The sequence below is a fragment of the Bos taurus genome, chromosome 29 (assembly GCF_002263795.3).
Source record: "Bos taurus isolate L1 Dominette 01449 registration number 42190680 breed Hereford chromosome 29, ARS-UCD2.0, whole genome shotgun sequence".
NCBI lineage: Eukaryota > Metazoa > Chordata > Mammalia > Artiodactyla > Bovidae > Bos > Bos taurus.
In genome coordinates, this window is record NC_037356.1 from 41,724,460 (window position 1) to 41,739,639 (window position 15,180).

General features: G+C 39.2%; 1 protein-coding gene across 1 annotated transcript in view; it reads left to right on the top strand.

The window, feature by feature from the left end:
* Positions 1 to 13,699, top strand: part of LOC517475 (organic anion transporter 7-like) — a 29,653-nt gene extending 15,954 nt beyond the window's left edge. The window contains exons 6-10 of the mRNA XM_003588032.6: positions 7,687 to 7,802; positions 8,475 to 8,689; positions 11,842 to 11,950; positions 12,414 to 12,617; positions 13,529 to 13,699. Coding sequence (XP_003588080.3) covers positions 7,687 to 7,802; positions 8,475 to 8,689; positions 11,842 to 11,950; positions 12,414 to 12,617; positions 13,529 to 13,589 — 705 coding nt within the window. The 3' untranslated portion in view covers positions 13,590 to 13,699. The remainder of the gene's footprint in view (positions 1 to 7,686; positions 7,803 to 8,474; positions 8,690 to 11,841; positions 11,951 to 12,413; positions 12,618 to 13,528) is intronic.
* Positions 13,700 to 15,180: the final 1,481 nt, after the last annotated feature.

Sequence of the window (15,180 nt, forward strand, 5' to 3'; positions counted from 1 at the left end):
GGAACAACTGAAACTTGGTTTACAAAATGGATTCACTGCATGAATGACTACTCAATATTGTTTAATTTGATTTTTTTATTTTGTAAAAATAATTTAGAAATTTGTGATCTTAATCTTGTTTTAACTTCATCTGATGAATTGCCTGACACACCCATTTCAATCATAACTTAAATTTGTTCCACTTATATCCACTCAAATATCATTTTGTCTTTTTTTTAAATTTTATTTTATTTTATAACTTTACATAACTGCATTAGTTTTGACAAACATCAAAATGAATCTGCCACAGGCACACATGTGCTCCCCATCCTGAATCCTCCTCCCCCCTCCCTCCCCACACCACCTGATGTATAGAACAGTCTTATGGACTCATTTTGTCTTTTAACAGGAGCGTAATTGTTTTACAATGTTGTGTTAGTTTCTGCTGTACAATGAAGTGAACCAGCTATATGTATAAATATATACCCTCCCTCTTGGACCTCGCTCCCACCTTCCATCCTTCCCACCCATCTAGATCATCACAGGCACCCTGTGCCACGCAGCTATATATTTTATACATGGTAGTGTATATATGTCAATCCTAATCTCCCAAGTCATCCACCCTCCCCTTCCTCTACTGAGTACATGTGTCTGTCTTCTACATCTGCATCTGTATTCCTGCCCTGCAACAATTTATCTGTACCATTTTTCTATATTTCACATATATGCATTATTGATTATTCCAGTCTTGAATGTCTGAGAGCCCAGTATATAACACATTTCTTTTCCCCAAAACACATACAACTTAGGTACAATTTTAAGTTTGCAGAAAGATGGAAAGCAAAATCTTTGTTTTTCACTCCAGTGAAAATTGGAATAATAGATGTGACTTTAAATATCTAGCAGCAGAGTATAATCAGCAGAATGAAGGGCTAGGATGGGCCAACACTTGTCTCTCCCGTAAAAACAATAAAAACAATAATTAAACAGCTTGTTGTTGTTTAGCCACTAAGTTGTGTACAAGTCTTTTGCAACCCCATGGACTATAGCCCACCAGGCCCCTCTGTCTGTCTGTAGGATTTCCCAGGAAAGAACACTGGAGTGGGTTGCCATTTCCTTCTCCAGGGGATCTTCCTGACCCACATCCCCTGCATTGACAGGCAGATTCTTTACACTGAGACACCAGGGAAGCCCAAAATAAACAACTACCAACTGACGATAACAGCTCTGGAAAAAGGCTGGACTACAAGGACAAAAGAGCAGAAACACAAAAGTCACAGGGATATCTGCATAGAAGAAGTGCAGGAAACATTTTACCTGCATCATCCTGTGCTCCAATCCAGAGTAGCTTGGTGACAGGAGGAGTCCCCATGCAGGGATCTTACCCTATGAGGAAATGGAGAGCAGGATACTTCTGCAAGTCTCAACCCTTATGGACTTTTACAGACTTTGCTTCTGAGGACTCAGATAGGCTTCACCTATGCTGATCAGATGTCAGAGATACTTGGAGTCCTAGATACTGTGTTTCTTCTCCAAGGCTGGCACTGTCACTGTGGTGAGACCTTTCCCAGCAACCACAGTCACTGTTGTGATCAAAATTCCACAGAATTAAATATCCTTTCATGACAAAAATTCTCAAAAAATCAGGTATAGAGGTAAGGTACCTAAATATAATAAAGGCCATATATGACAAGCCCATAGCTAACATCATACTCAATGGTGACAAGTTAAAAGCCTTTCTTTAAGATCAAGAACAAGACAAAGATGCCCACACTCATCATTTCTGTTCAACATAGTTTGAAATCCTTACCATAATAATTAGGCAAAAAATAAATAAATAAAGCCATCCAGGTCAGAAAGGAAGAAGTAAAATCAATTCTGCTTGCAGATGATACGATCTTATGTACAGTGTTGACATGAAACAAACAGACTGCTAGGTATCTCTCCAGTAAAGATGGGTTTATTCAGGATCAATAGAGAATTGCATTTCAGGGCTTGCAACCATGGTGAGCCATGTGCAAGTTCCTGCATGGCAAGGGAAAGAAAACACCTTTATAGGGAGGAAAAAGCAGTTAGGAGATCCTTTACAGCTAACAGAGAGTCCATGGCCTAATTGGTTTCTCCTTGCCAGGAAAGAAAAGGAGTGTTTCTTCTTCCTATTGGGCTCTACTACTATCACAAGACATGGAAGCTCCCCCTTCTAATCTCTTGATTCTATTTAATTGAAGTTTCTGTGTATTAAGTTTATACTATAGAAAATCCTAACGACTCCATGTAAAAAGCCTGTTAGAACCGATAAGCAAATTTAGTAAAGTTGAAGGATAAAAAAATCAATGTTAAAAATTAATTATATTTCTATACACTAACAACCAACTATATGAAACAGAAATTAGGAAAGCAAACCCATTTACAACAGTAAAAATATATATATATATTTAGGAATAATTTAAGCAAGGAGGTGAAAATTTTCTGTATACAGAAAACTATAAATATTAATGAAAGAAACTGAAGACACAAATAAATGGAAAGATATTCCATGTATTGGCCTGGAGTAATTAACATTGTGAAAGATCCGTATTACCCCCAAGTAATATACAATCTCTCCCCAAGCAATCTCTATCAAAATTCAAATGCATTTTTCTTTGAAGTAGAAAAAAACTATCCTAAAACTTGTACGGTACCACAAAAGACCCTGAATAGCCAAAGCAATCCTGAAAAAGAAGAACAAAGCTGGAGGTATCACACATCCTGATTTCAAACTATATCACAAAATTATAATAATCAAAACAATATGGTGCTGGCATAAAAACAGGCACAAAGAATGGTGGATCAGATAGAGAGCCCAGATACAAACCCATACATAAATGTTCAACAAGAATTTAATAAGGAACACACAATGAGGAAAGAATAATCTCTCCAATAAACAGTATTGGGGCAATTGGATAGTCATATGCAAAAGACTGAAACTGAGTCCCAGTCTCACACAACTCACAAAAATTAACTTCAAGTAGATTAGACTTAAAGGTAAATCCTAAAAGCATATTAGAGATACCAAGGAAACATTTCATGCAAAGATAGGCTCAATAAAGGACAGAAATGGGAGGGACTTAACAGAAGCAGAAGATATTAAGAACAGATGGCAAGAATACACAAGAACTATACAAAAAAAGATTTTCATGACCCAGATAATCATGATGGTGTGATCACTCACCTAGAGCCAGACATCCTGGAATGTGAAGTCAAGTGGGCCTTAGGAAGCACCACTATGAACAAGGCTAATGGAGGTGATGGAATTTCAGCTGAGCCATTTCAAATCCTGAAAGATGATGCTGTGAAAGTGTTGCACTCAATATGCCAGCAAATTGGAAAACTCATCAGTGGCCACAGGACTGGAAAAGGTCAGTTTTCATTCCAATCCAAAGAAAGGCAATGCCAAAGAATGCTCAAAGTACCACACAATTGCACGCATCTCACATACTAGTAAAGTAATGCTTAAAATTCTCCGAGCCAGGCTTCAGCAATACGTGAACCATCAACTTCCAGATGTTCAAGTTCGATTTAGAAAAGGCAGAGGAACCAGAGATCAAATTGCCAGCATCCACTGGATCATCGAAAAAGCAAGAGAGTTCCAGAAGAACATCTATTTCTGCTTTATTGATTATGCCAAAGCCTTTGACTGTGTAGATCACAATAAACTGTGGAAAATTATGAAAGAGATGGGAATACCAGACCACCTGAACTACCTCTTGAGAAACCTGTATGCAGGTCAGGAAGCAACAGTTAGAACTGGACATGGAATAACAAACCGGTTCCAAATAGGAAAAGGAGTACTTCAAGGCTGTATATTGTCACCCTGCTTATTTAACTTATATGCAGAGTACATCATGAGAAACGCTGGGCTGGAAGAAGCACAAGCTGGCATCAAGATTGCCGGGAGAAATATCAATAACCTGAGATATGCAGATGACACCACCCTTATGGCAGAAAGTGAAGAAGAACTAAAGAGCCTCTTGGTGAAAGTGAAAGAGGAGAGTGAAAAAAAAAAAAAAAGTGGGCTTAAAGCTCAACATTCAGAAAACTAAGATCATGGCATCTGGTCCAATCACTTCATGGCAAATAGATGGGGAAACAGTGGAAACTGTTGTGGCTGCCTTTCTTTTTCTGGGCTCCAAAATCACTGCAGATGGTGATTGCAGCCATGAAATTAAAAGACACTTGCTCCTTGGAAGGAAAGTTATGACCAACCTAGACAGCATATTAAAAAGCAGAGATATTACTTTGCCAACAAAGGTCCGTCTAGTCAAGGCTATGGTTTTTCCAGTCGTCATGTATGGATGTGAGAGTTGGACAATAAAGAAAGCTGAACGCTGAGGAATTGATGCTTTTGAACTGTGGTGTTGGAGAAGACTCTTGAGAGTCCCTTGAACTGCAAGGAGATCCAATCAGTCCATCCTAAAGGAGATCAGTCCTGGGTGTTCAATGGAAGGACTGATGTTGAAGCTGAAACTCCAGTACTTTGGCCACCTGATGTAAAGAGCTGACTCATTTGAAAAGACCCTGATGCTGGGAAAGATTGAGGGCAGGAGGAGAAGGGGATGACAGAGGATGAGATGGCTGGATGGCATCACCGACTCGATGGACATGGGTTTGGGTGGACTCTGAGAGTTGGTGATGGACAGGGAGGCCTGGCGTGCTGTGGTTTATGGGGTCATGAAGAGTCAGACAAGACTGAGCGACTGAACTGAGCTGAACTGAAAAGCATAAAACTCCTGAGGTGGGGAGGTGGGGGTGGGGGGTGGAAATAGGAAAAAAGCTTCTTGACATGAGTCTTGGTAATGTTTCCCGAATAAGACACCAAAAGCATAAGCAACAAAAGCAAAAATAAAAAGGTAGGACTGCATCAACTAAAGAGCCTCTCACAACTGAGAAAACGATGGTTTGAAAAGGCAATGTACAACTTGGGAGAAACTAATGTACGGCAAAACCACTACAATATTGTAAAGTAATTAGCCTCCAATTAAAATAAATAAATTTATATTTTAAAAAAGTGTCAAACCATATATCTGATTAGGGGTTAATATTCAAAAAATATAAAGAAACTATTAACTTTTATCAAAAAAGCAAATAATTCAATTTTAAATGAGCAAAGGATCTGAATAGACATTTTTCTAAAGAAGAAACAAATGGCCAATAGGTATGTAAAAAGTGCTCAGCATAATTTAGGGACATGCAAACTAAAAGCACAATGAAGTATTACCTCACACCTACAGTCAAAAAGATAAGAGATAACAAATGTTCACAAGGATGTTGAAAAAGGAAATCCTTACACACTTGTTGATGGGAATGTGAATTGGTATAGCCATTGTGGAAAATGCTATGGTAGTTTCTCAAAAAATTAAAAAATTGAACTACCATATGACCCAGCAATTCTACTTCTGGGTGTATATCCAAAGGAAATGAAATCAGTATCTTGAAGGGAAATCTGCACATCCATATTAATTTAGCAGTTTTCACAATAGACAAAATTTAGAAATAGTCTAGATGTCCTTCAAAAGTTAAATGAGTAAAGAAAGTGTGAGATACACAGACATATGCAATGGAATATTATTCTGACTTTTAAAAATATAAGGAAATCTTTCCATTTGCAGCAACATGGATTAACCTGGAGGGTATTATGCTAAGGGAAATAAGCAAGACAAATATTTTATGATATTACTTACATGTGCAATCTTAAAAAAAGAAAAAATCAGTTTCTTAGAAGCACAGAACAGAATAGTGGTTGCAAGGGGCTGGAGAAAAGGAGAAATGGGGAGACACAGGTCAAAATGTAAAAACCTTCAGATATAAGTCTGGGGATCTAATGTACAGCATGGTGACTACAGTTAATGATAATGGTATCCAATGAATGCTTCCCTGGTAGCTCAGACAGTAAATAATCTACCTGCAATGCAGGAGACCTGGGTTTGATCCCTGGGTTGGGAAGATCCCCAGGAGAAAGGAATGGCTACCCACTCCAGTATTCTTGCCTGGAGAATGCCATAGACAGAGAAGTACAGCCCATGGGATTGCAAAGAGTCAGACATAACTAGTGACTAATACACTTACAGCCTATGAATGAATAAAGAAGATGTGGTATACACACAATGGAATATTGGCATAAGAAATGAAACACTGTCATTTGTAGCAACATGTATGGACCCTGAAAATAGCATACTAAATGAAGTAACTCGGAGAAAGACAAACTACTTATCACTTATACATAAATTCTTTTTTAAAAAACATTTTTTATCTTTTTTAATTTAAATTTATTTATTTTAATTAGAGGCTAATTACAATATTGTATATATAATATAAATGAATCTATTTAGAAAACAGATTCACAGACATAGAAAACAAACTTATGGTTACCAAAGGGGAAAGGTGAGGTGGGGGAGTGTAAATTATGAGCATAGAATTAATAAATACACACTATTATATATGGGCTCCCCTGATGACTCAGGCAGTGAAAAATCTGCCTGCAATGCAGGAGACCTGGGTTAGATCTCTAGGTCGGGAAGATCTCCTGGAGAAGGGAATGGCAACCCACTCCAGTATTCTTGCCTAGAGAATCCCATGAGCAGAGGAGCCTGGTGGACTACAGTCCATGGGATTTCAAAGAGTCAGACACAAACTGAGCAACTAACACTAACACTAATATATATGAAATGGGTAGTCAGCAAGGGTTTACTGTATACTTTATAACAGGGAATAATATTAAGTGTTTTATAACACCCATTATAAAAATAACCTCAAATTTTTTATACATATGATTATATGCATTATATATATATGGATCACTTTGCTGTAAGCCCAAAACTAACATGATATTATAAATCAACTGTATTTCAATTAAAAATTAATAAATAAAAAATTTACTTAATAAGTTAATAAAGATCTCAGCTGTACTAGATGTAAACTGATATACACATTTGTGACTACAAATCTTTGTGAGAAAGGCATTATTTTTTATTCTCCTAATATCCTAATCCTGATTCTCTGATTTATTCATCTGCTAATTCTTCTTTTGAATGACAAAGACACTGAGGCTAAAAGATATTCAATTAACTTCCCAAGGTACATACCTGGCAAATGGCAGAGCCATTGTATAACACCAGGTAATAAAGTCTGGGTGTAAAATCTACTACTCCAAGATCTCCTCTGATTCTGTCCTTAGATTTAATGCCAGGCATTTCATTCATGAAGACACAACATGCTAGGATTTCCCTTAAAGAGGCTGACTCATGGACCAAAATTAAGGCTGTCAGGAGAATTAGTCTCCTTCCTGAAAAAAATATTTTTTCTACCAAGAGCAGCCAACTGAGAACCAAGCTCAGTTGCCAGACTTTCAGGCCCCTCTCATAAAAATGAAGCTTTGGACCTAAATTCAAGTAACTCTTCAATTAGTGCCTTCCTGACCTAAATCTACAATCTTGACGCCCCTTTTGATTCCCAGCGGGCAAATTGAGTGTCATGCCAAAATGCCATTGTCACTACACAATTTCCCTTTAACTCCACAACTCTCCATTCATAACACTGTACACCTGTCATTACATATTCAGTGTCTGTATTTTCCAGTAGAAACAAAGGGAAGTCATCTACCTGGTCCTCTGTTGGGAACCTCACAAAGCCTACAATTGTGCGACCACTGAACAGTTTGTTTTGTTGAAGGTCCTGAGATCCGCCATGCAGGAGGAGCTGGAGGCAGCAGAGACCAAACCTTCTGTGCTTGACTTGTTCCGCACACCCAACCTGCGTAAAAGGATCTGTCTCCTGTCCTTTGTGAGGTGGGCTTCACACAGTACATGAGGGATGTTAAAATAGTGGAGATGTGATTGTATTTGTTATTTCAACATCTATAACATGCTAGAGGGGCAGATTTGAGACAAAGTATGAAGAAGTTAAGAATATGGTTGCCATGTTTGGCTAAAAGTGAAAAGGTTATGAAAAGGCAAGCACAGAAGTAATCATACAATGAGGAGTTCTGTTTGTCACACCACCCTACCAGGCTCATCACTGCAGATGCTGAGAATGTCAATCATGGCACATGATTGGCTATGAGTATCTTGGCTATAAGTTTCTTCACTTGTTCTAATTTTAATTAAAGTAAAACTACAAATAGTAAAATGAACAAATATATGCTGTTCAATGAACAATTCCATATACAGATAGCCATCACCCAGATCAAGGTATAGAAAAAAAGCTAAAATTCTAGAAGGCTCCATCATATCTTCCCTATAGCAAAACTCTCTCCCCGGAAGTGTAATAACAATTGTGACTTCCATCATCATACAATCATTTTAGATAATTTTAAAGTGATAATCTTGCAAGGAATTATTTCACAAAATAGACCATTCCTTAATAGTTTATCGCCAACACTGCCTGTCTGGGCCAATATTATTGCAATTTGTAGGACCTATAGTCTAAACTTATGTGTTTTTCACCTTTGTTCACCACAGATTTGCAAATGTGCTGACCCATTTTGGCCTGACTCTCCACCTCCAGCACTTGGGGAGCAATATTTTCATGTTCCAGATTCTCTTTGGCATAGTCACCATCCCAGCTAATTACGCCGCTCTTTTGGCACTGAATCACCTGGGCCGTCGAATAACCCAGATGCTTTTCATATTTCTGCTGGCCGTCTCCACTCTAACCATCACATGTGTGTCTGAAGGTAAGAAAAGGCCAAATATTTAAGAAAGAAAATGTCTTCCCCGTCCTCATTTCTCATGAATTGTACTGGTCACACCTATTGCAAGCAAGAAGAAAATGGAGACTGGGTTCTAACAATTCCCCGAAACCAATCTGGAGTTTTAGTACATGTGCATGCTAAGTCACTTCAGTCTTGTCTGCCTCTTTGTGACCCTATGGACTGTACCCCACCAGGATCCTCTGTCTATGGGATTCTCTAGGCAAGAATACTGGAGTGGATTGCAATGCCCTCCTCTAGGGCATCTTTCTGATTCAGGGTTTGAACCTGCGTTTCTTGCCTCTCCTGCATTGACAGGTGGGTTCTTTACCACTAGCGCCACCTAGGAAGCCCCAGGTGTTTTTAGTACATATTCTGCTATTAAGTTGCTGGAAAAAGAGCCAAAGATCTGTCAAGGTTGGCTCTGATATCATGTCCAAGAAGTATCTGGAAATTGATGCCATGTATTACTGGCAGTTTCTCTAAGATAGCATTTGATCACTTGGCTTTGCCCAGTCACGCTTCATTTGGGCCTTTGCTTGCTTGCTTGTTTGGCCCCCTGCAGTGGAAGTGCGGAATCTTAACCCCTGGATGGCCAGGGAAGCCCTGCCTTTTTATAGTAAGTATGAAGGGTCTAGGAGCTTCCCTGGTGGCTCAGCAGTAAAGAATCTGCTTGCAGTGCAGGAGACATGGGTTCAATCCCTAGGTTGGGAAGATCTCCAGGAGAAGGAAACAGCAACCTACTCCAGTATTCTTGCCTGGAGACCCCCATGGAGCCTGGCGAGCTACTGTCCATGAGATCTCAAAGAGTTGGACACGACTTAGTGACTAAACAACCACAACCTGGAGGATCTAGACCTTGTGGCTGCATCTCGTGCAAGGACACAATACTGTCACTTCCTCTCTTCAGGCTCTCTCTTTTTTTTTTTTAATTAACTTATTTATCTTAATTGGAGGATAATTACTTGACAATATTGTGATGGTTTTTGCCATACATCGATATGAATCAGCCTCAGGTGTACATGTATCCCCATTCCAGAACCCCCCTCCCACCTCCCTCTCTACCCTATTCCTCTGGGTTGTCCCAGAGCACCAGCTTTGAGTGCCCTGCTTCATGCAGTGAACCATGACATTTTATTCCATGATTCTGTCTCCAGAATGTATATATATTCTCCAACTCTGGTTTAGGGGTGTGGTCTTGACCTCAAGAAAACAAAAATTTCTTATCTTCAGGCAGAGAAAAAATATCCATTAGGAACAAGTCACTGTAGTTAAGGGCCTCTCTTAGAATCAATTTCACTGAATTAAGCAATCATGTGTAATAAATAGGGGAACCCAGATGGTCACCATGCTTCACGTGACTCCCAGTGTGCAGTTACATATTTTACATGATACTTGAGTAGCAGGTTCCACTCCTCATCTTTTTATTATTATTATTATTGGAACATAACTGTTTTACAATGTTGTGTTAGTTTCTGCTGTATGAAAAAAGTGAATCAGCTATGTGTATACAGAGATCCCCTGCTTTTTGGAGCTCCCTCCTACCCACCCCCATCCCACCCATCTACCTCATCACAGGGCACTGAGCTGAGTTTCCTGTGCTATACAGCAATTTCTCACTAGCTAGCTATTTTACATGTGGTAGTATATATATATGTTAATCCTAGATTCCATCAGTTCAGTTCAGTCGCTCAGTCATGTCTGACTCTTTGTGAACCCATGAATTGCAGCACGCCAGGCCTCCCTGTCCATCACCAATTCCCGGAGTTCACTCAGACTCACGTCCATCGAGTCAGTGATGCATCCAGCCATCTCATCCTCTGTTGTCCCCTTTTCCTCCTGCCCCCAATTCCTCCCAGCATCAGAGTCTTTTCCAATGTGTCAACTCTTCGCATGAGGTGGCCAAAGTACTGGAGTTTCAGCTTTAGCATCATTCCTTCCAAAGAACACCCAGGGCTGATCTCCTTTAGAATGGACTGGTTGGATCTCCTTGCAGCCCAAGTGACTCTCAAGAGTCTTCTCCTAGATTCTATACATATGCATTAATATACAGTACTTGTTTTTCTCTTTCTGACTAACTTCACTCTGTATGACAGACTCCAGGATCAGCTACATCACTACAAAGGGTCCAACTTCATTCCTTTTTATGGCTGAATAATATTCCCTTGTATATATGTACCACCTCTTCTTTATCCATTCATTTGTCTGCTGATGGACATTCAGGTTGCTTTTATGTTCTAGCTATTGTTAACAGTGCTGCAATCAAATTGGAGTAGATGTGCTTTTATTTTTATTTTTTTATTATTATTTTTTTTAACTTTATAATATTATATTGGTTTTGCCATACATCAACATGCATCCACCATGGGTATACACGTGGTTTTCTCAGGATATATGCCCAGTAGTGGGATTTCTGGGCCATATGGTAGCTCTGTTTTTAGTCTTGCTCCTCTCTTCATCTTGAACAGCATCAGCAGAGCAAGTTTGCTGCCTTACAATCAACGTCACTCCAATGTTGCAATATTCTTGTGAGATTTTCTGTAACTGGGTGGAAACTGACTGAACCTTGCCTTCAGTGTTTCCCAAGGGCTAGCATTCTTTCCTTTGTGAAGGTCCTTACTCCTGATTTTCTAACATTATTCTAAATCTAGTTGCTCTTCAAATTGTTCATTAACATAGCAGCCCTGCCCTTTTATTATATTCTTCTGCAATATAAGTCCCTTGTAAATATTGCATATGCACCAATGTTTCAAATTCATGAAGATTTAAGTGATGATCACACCCCTCAGAAACTGCCAACAAGAGTTCTACATTCTACCTCAAGGCCAGAGGAGACACAGAACAGAATTAGTGCCAGAGAACACCTGCTGGTCTCACCTTCTTTTTCCTCTTCTGCAAATCTCAGACATTCAAGGAGAATTGATGAAATAACCCAGACCCTTTTATTCATCATGAGTCCTAAAAAGTAGATAAGTCACATTTCTCAGCCTATTAGACACTGCACATTTTCGACCCCTGTGCAGCTTCTCTGCAATGTATACTTGCAAACACCTCCATTCAGATCTTCATTTGTAATTACAGGAATGCAATTGCTTCAGCTCAGATTTCATGAGCCTCACTGGTCTTTCTCTCTCCAGAAATGCAGGCCGTGCGTATGGCTTTGGCAGCTTTAGCAACAGGAGTTTCTTTTGCCACATTTGCCAGTAATTTTTGCCATGGAAGTGAATTGATTCCTACTGTGCTCAGGTATACTGAAATCTCGTGGATACTCTTTCAGGATCAAAACAGACCTTTCTGAGTTAACTGACATTTATTGAAGGAAGAAAAGAAGATTGGTTAGTTATCAAAGCAATCAATTATAATTACAAAACACCAGCAATTTATAAGCAAATTTATTTAAAGCAGACTTTGTTGGGCACTGGGTGATGCCCTTAAATGCATCATCTTATATAGTCTTCTGAACCACACAAAGGATAGATGGCATGAGTAATGGTATCTTTTTTAAAGATCAAACTGTTTTTTAATGCACTTAATGTACTTGAATTTGAAAAAAATCGCTTATGATTAACAGAAAATTTCAAAAGCAAGCATATGTCATCAGCATATGTCTACTGCCATGCTATCTCCCATAATCAAAGCAAAATAATAAATCACAAATTATATTGTAGATTTGTACTTGACTTTCTTGTATTATTGTTTATACCCCAAGGGTAACATCTGTGGGAATCATGGGAATTGCTGCTAATACTGGGGCAGCCCTGGCTCCCCTCTTGATGATTCTAATGGTGTATTCCCCTCACCTGCCCTGGATCATCTACGGAGTCTTACCCATCCTCGCTGGTCTTGTTGTCCCACTCCTTCCTGAAACCAGGAATAAGCCTCTGCCTGATTCCATCCAGGATGTGGAAAATGAGTGAGTAAACCCTCTAAGTGTCCCTTGGGGGAGCTGTGCACTCAGGGTCTGTGACGAGGATGGCAAAACATGAGTTGAGACACTGTCCCCCAAACAAGCTAAGATCTAAGCTATTTCCAGGTGATCCATGCCTTTGGTTTAGCTAGAGTCTCATCCCTCCCCACAGTGACCTCAGACTCTCCCAAGCTTCCCTGGATCACCCAGACCAACATCAGTATGCACCAGTAGGTTCAGTGGTGAAGAAGCCAAAATTAGATGCTCTGGTGTGACATACACACTCCTAAAGGTGTTTCACAAACATGCACTGATCCAAACATGGGATTCTCATCCCTCAGACCCTGGCAGACCTCAGCCCAGAGAGGGCAGTAAGCTCTCTGAGATTGTTGGTGTCTGTAGGTCTGTGACCTGCCCAGGTCACTGAAGACCTGAGGGAGACCAAGGAGAAGACCAGAGCCCCTCCCCTCCCACAGATGGCAGTGTATCTCGGGGGAAAGAGTCCTACTGTGTTGCCTGTGAGATTTGGACCATCTGACTTTCCCTGGAAATGAAATGTTACAAAAAGAGAGAAGAAGAGTAGTAAATATTGGGATTTTAAAGTGATGACTGGGAAAGGATTCTATGACTTTCTGTGTTCCATTTGCCTTTTCCAAAAACTTTTGACCAATGCAATGGTGTCCAAAAGTAAAAGTAGAAACTATTGAAACTGCCTTCCCAAAGTTTGCTCTGGGAGGTTGGTCTTTTTCTTCACAAGATTCATTCCAACTCTCAGGGCTGAGGTCACAGTTTTCACCCAAGCTGGTGGACAAAAGATTAGCTTATTCTAAAAAAATAAACATGTAGGGCATATAGGCTTCTTCCATGTCTTTTTATTTTTGTGTGTTTGCTTACTGATTTATTTGTATTTGTCCTAGGGAAAAAAGCTCAAGAAAAACAAAGCAGGAAGATACTTTCATGAAAGTGACACAGTGTTAAGGGATTCCAGGAATGAACTGTTAATCAAAGAGGAAGAAAAAATTGGTGTCTTTCCTAAATATTAACAAAATGTGAAGAATAAATAAAACAAACTGTATGATAAAAACATAGATCCATTGACTATTGTTGTACTAATTGCTAAATATTCAATACCTACAACCAATCATTGTAAGAGGTATGAAAGGAAATAGAATTATAAAAATATTTATATTAAAATGTTTATGTAATGGTAGAAACCTAGTATCATTTTCAAATAAAAAGAAATCCAGAAACAGACCATAGTATTTTAACATTTAATATATCATAATTTGGGCATAAGTCACTAGAGGAAATAGAGTATTGTGCAAAAAAAAAAAAAAATAGCATTAACCATGTGGTTAGAAGTTGCTAATAATTTGATCACATAATAAACCAGAAAAATCTACCTGAATAAAGTTAAATGGAACAAATAAACAAAAGAGATGATTATACTGCTTTCTTTCTGTTTTGAATGACTTTTATCTCATTTTCTTACCTAATTACTCCAGCTGGGACTTCCAGTGCTATGTTGAATAGAAGTGTCAAGAGTGGACATTCTTGCCCTGTTCCTCGTATTAAAGGAAACACTTACAGTTTCCCCTGTTAAGTACAATGCTAGCTGTGGGCTTCTCACAGATAGCCTTTAGTATGTTCAGGCAATTTCCTTCTATTCCTGTCTATTAGTGTTTTATCACAAAAGGGTGTCATTTTTGTGAAATTCTTTTCTGCATTCATTGAGATGATCATTTGATTTTTATCCCTCATGCTGTTAATGTGGCATGTCACATTATTGACCTGATGTGTTGAACCATCCTTACATAACAGCGGTAAATCCCACATGGTCATGATGTATAACCCTTTTAACAAGCTGTCAAATTATTTTCTAACATTTTGTTGGGAATTTTTGTGTCTACATTCATCAGGAATACTGGCCTATAACATTCTTTTCTTGTATTAATAGTATCTTTAACTTTGGTATCAGGATAATGCTAGCCTCAAAATATTAATTTGGGAGTGTTCCCTCTTCTTCAATTTCTGAAAGAGTTTTGAGAACTTGTGTTAATTCTTTAAGTGTCTGGTAGAATGCATCTGTGAAACCATCTAGTCTCGAGCTTTTCTTTGTTATAACAAAGTGCGTATGTGCTCAGTCATGTCCAACTCTTAGCAACCCTTTGGCCTCTAGCCCTCCAGGCTCCTCTGTCCATGGGATTTTTCAGGCAAGAATGCTGGAGCGGGATCTCCTCCAAGGGATCTTCCTGACCCAGGGATCTGACCCATGTCTCCTGAGTCTTCCATGTTGACAAGTGGATTCTTTACCACTGAGCCATCCGAGAAGTCTGGCACCGAGGCTTGGGTGGTTCAGCTGATAAAGAACTTGCCTGTCAATACAGGAGATGCAAATTCAATCCCTGGGTCAGGAAAATTCCCTGGAGTGGAAAAGGGCAACCCGCTCCAGTATTCTTGCCTGGGAAATTCCATGGACAGAGGGGTCCATGGGGTTGCAAAGAGTTGGACACAACTGAGGGCACATGCACCATTTTCTTTGTTGGGAGATTTTAAATTAATGATTTAA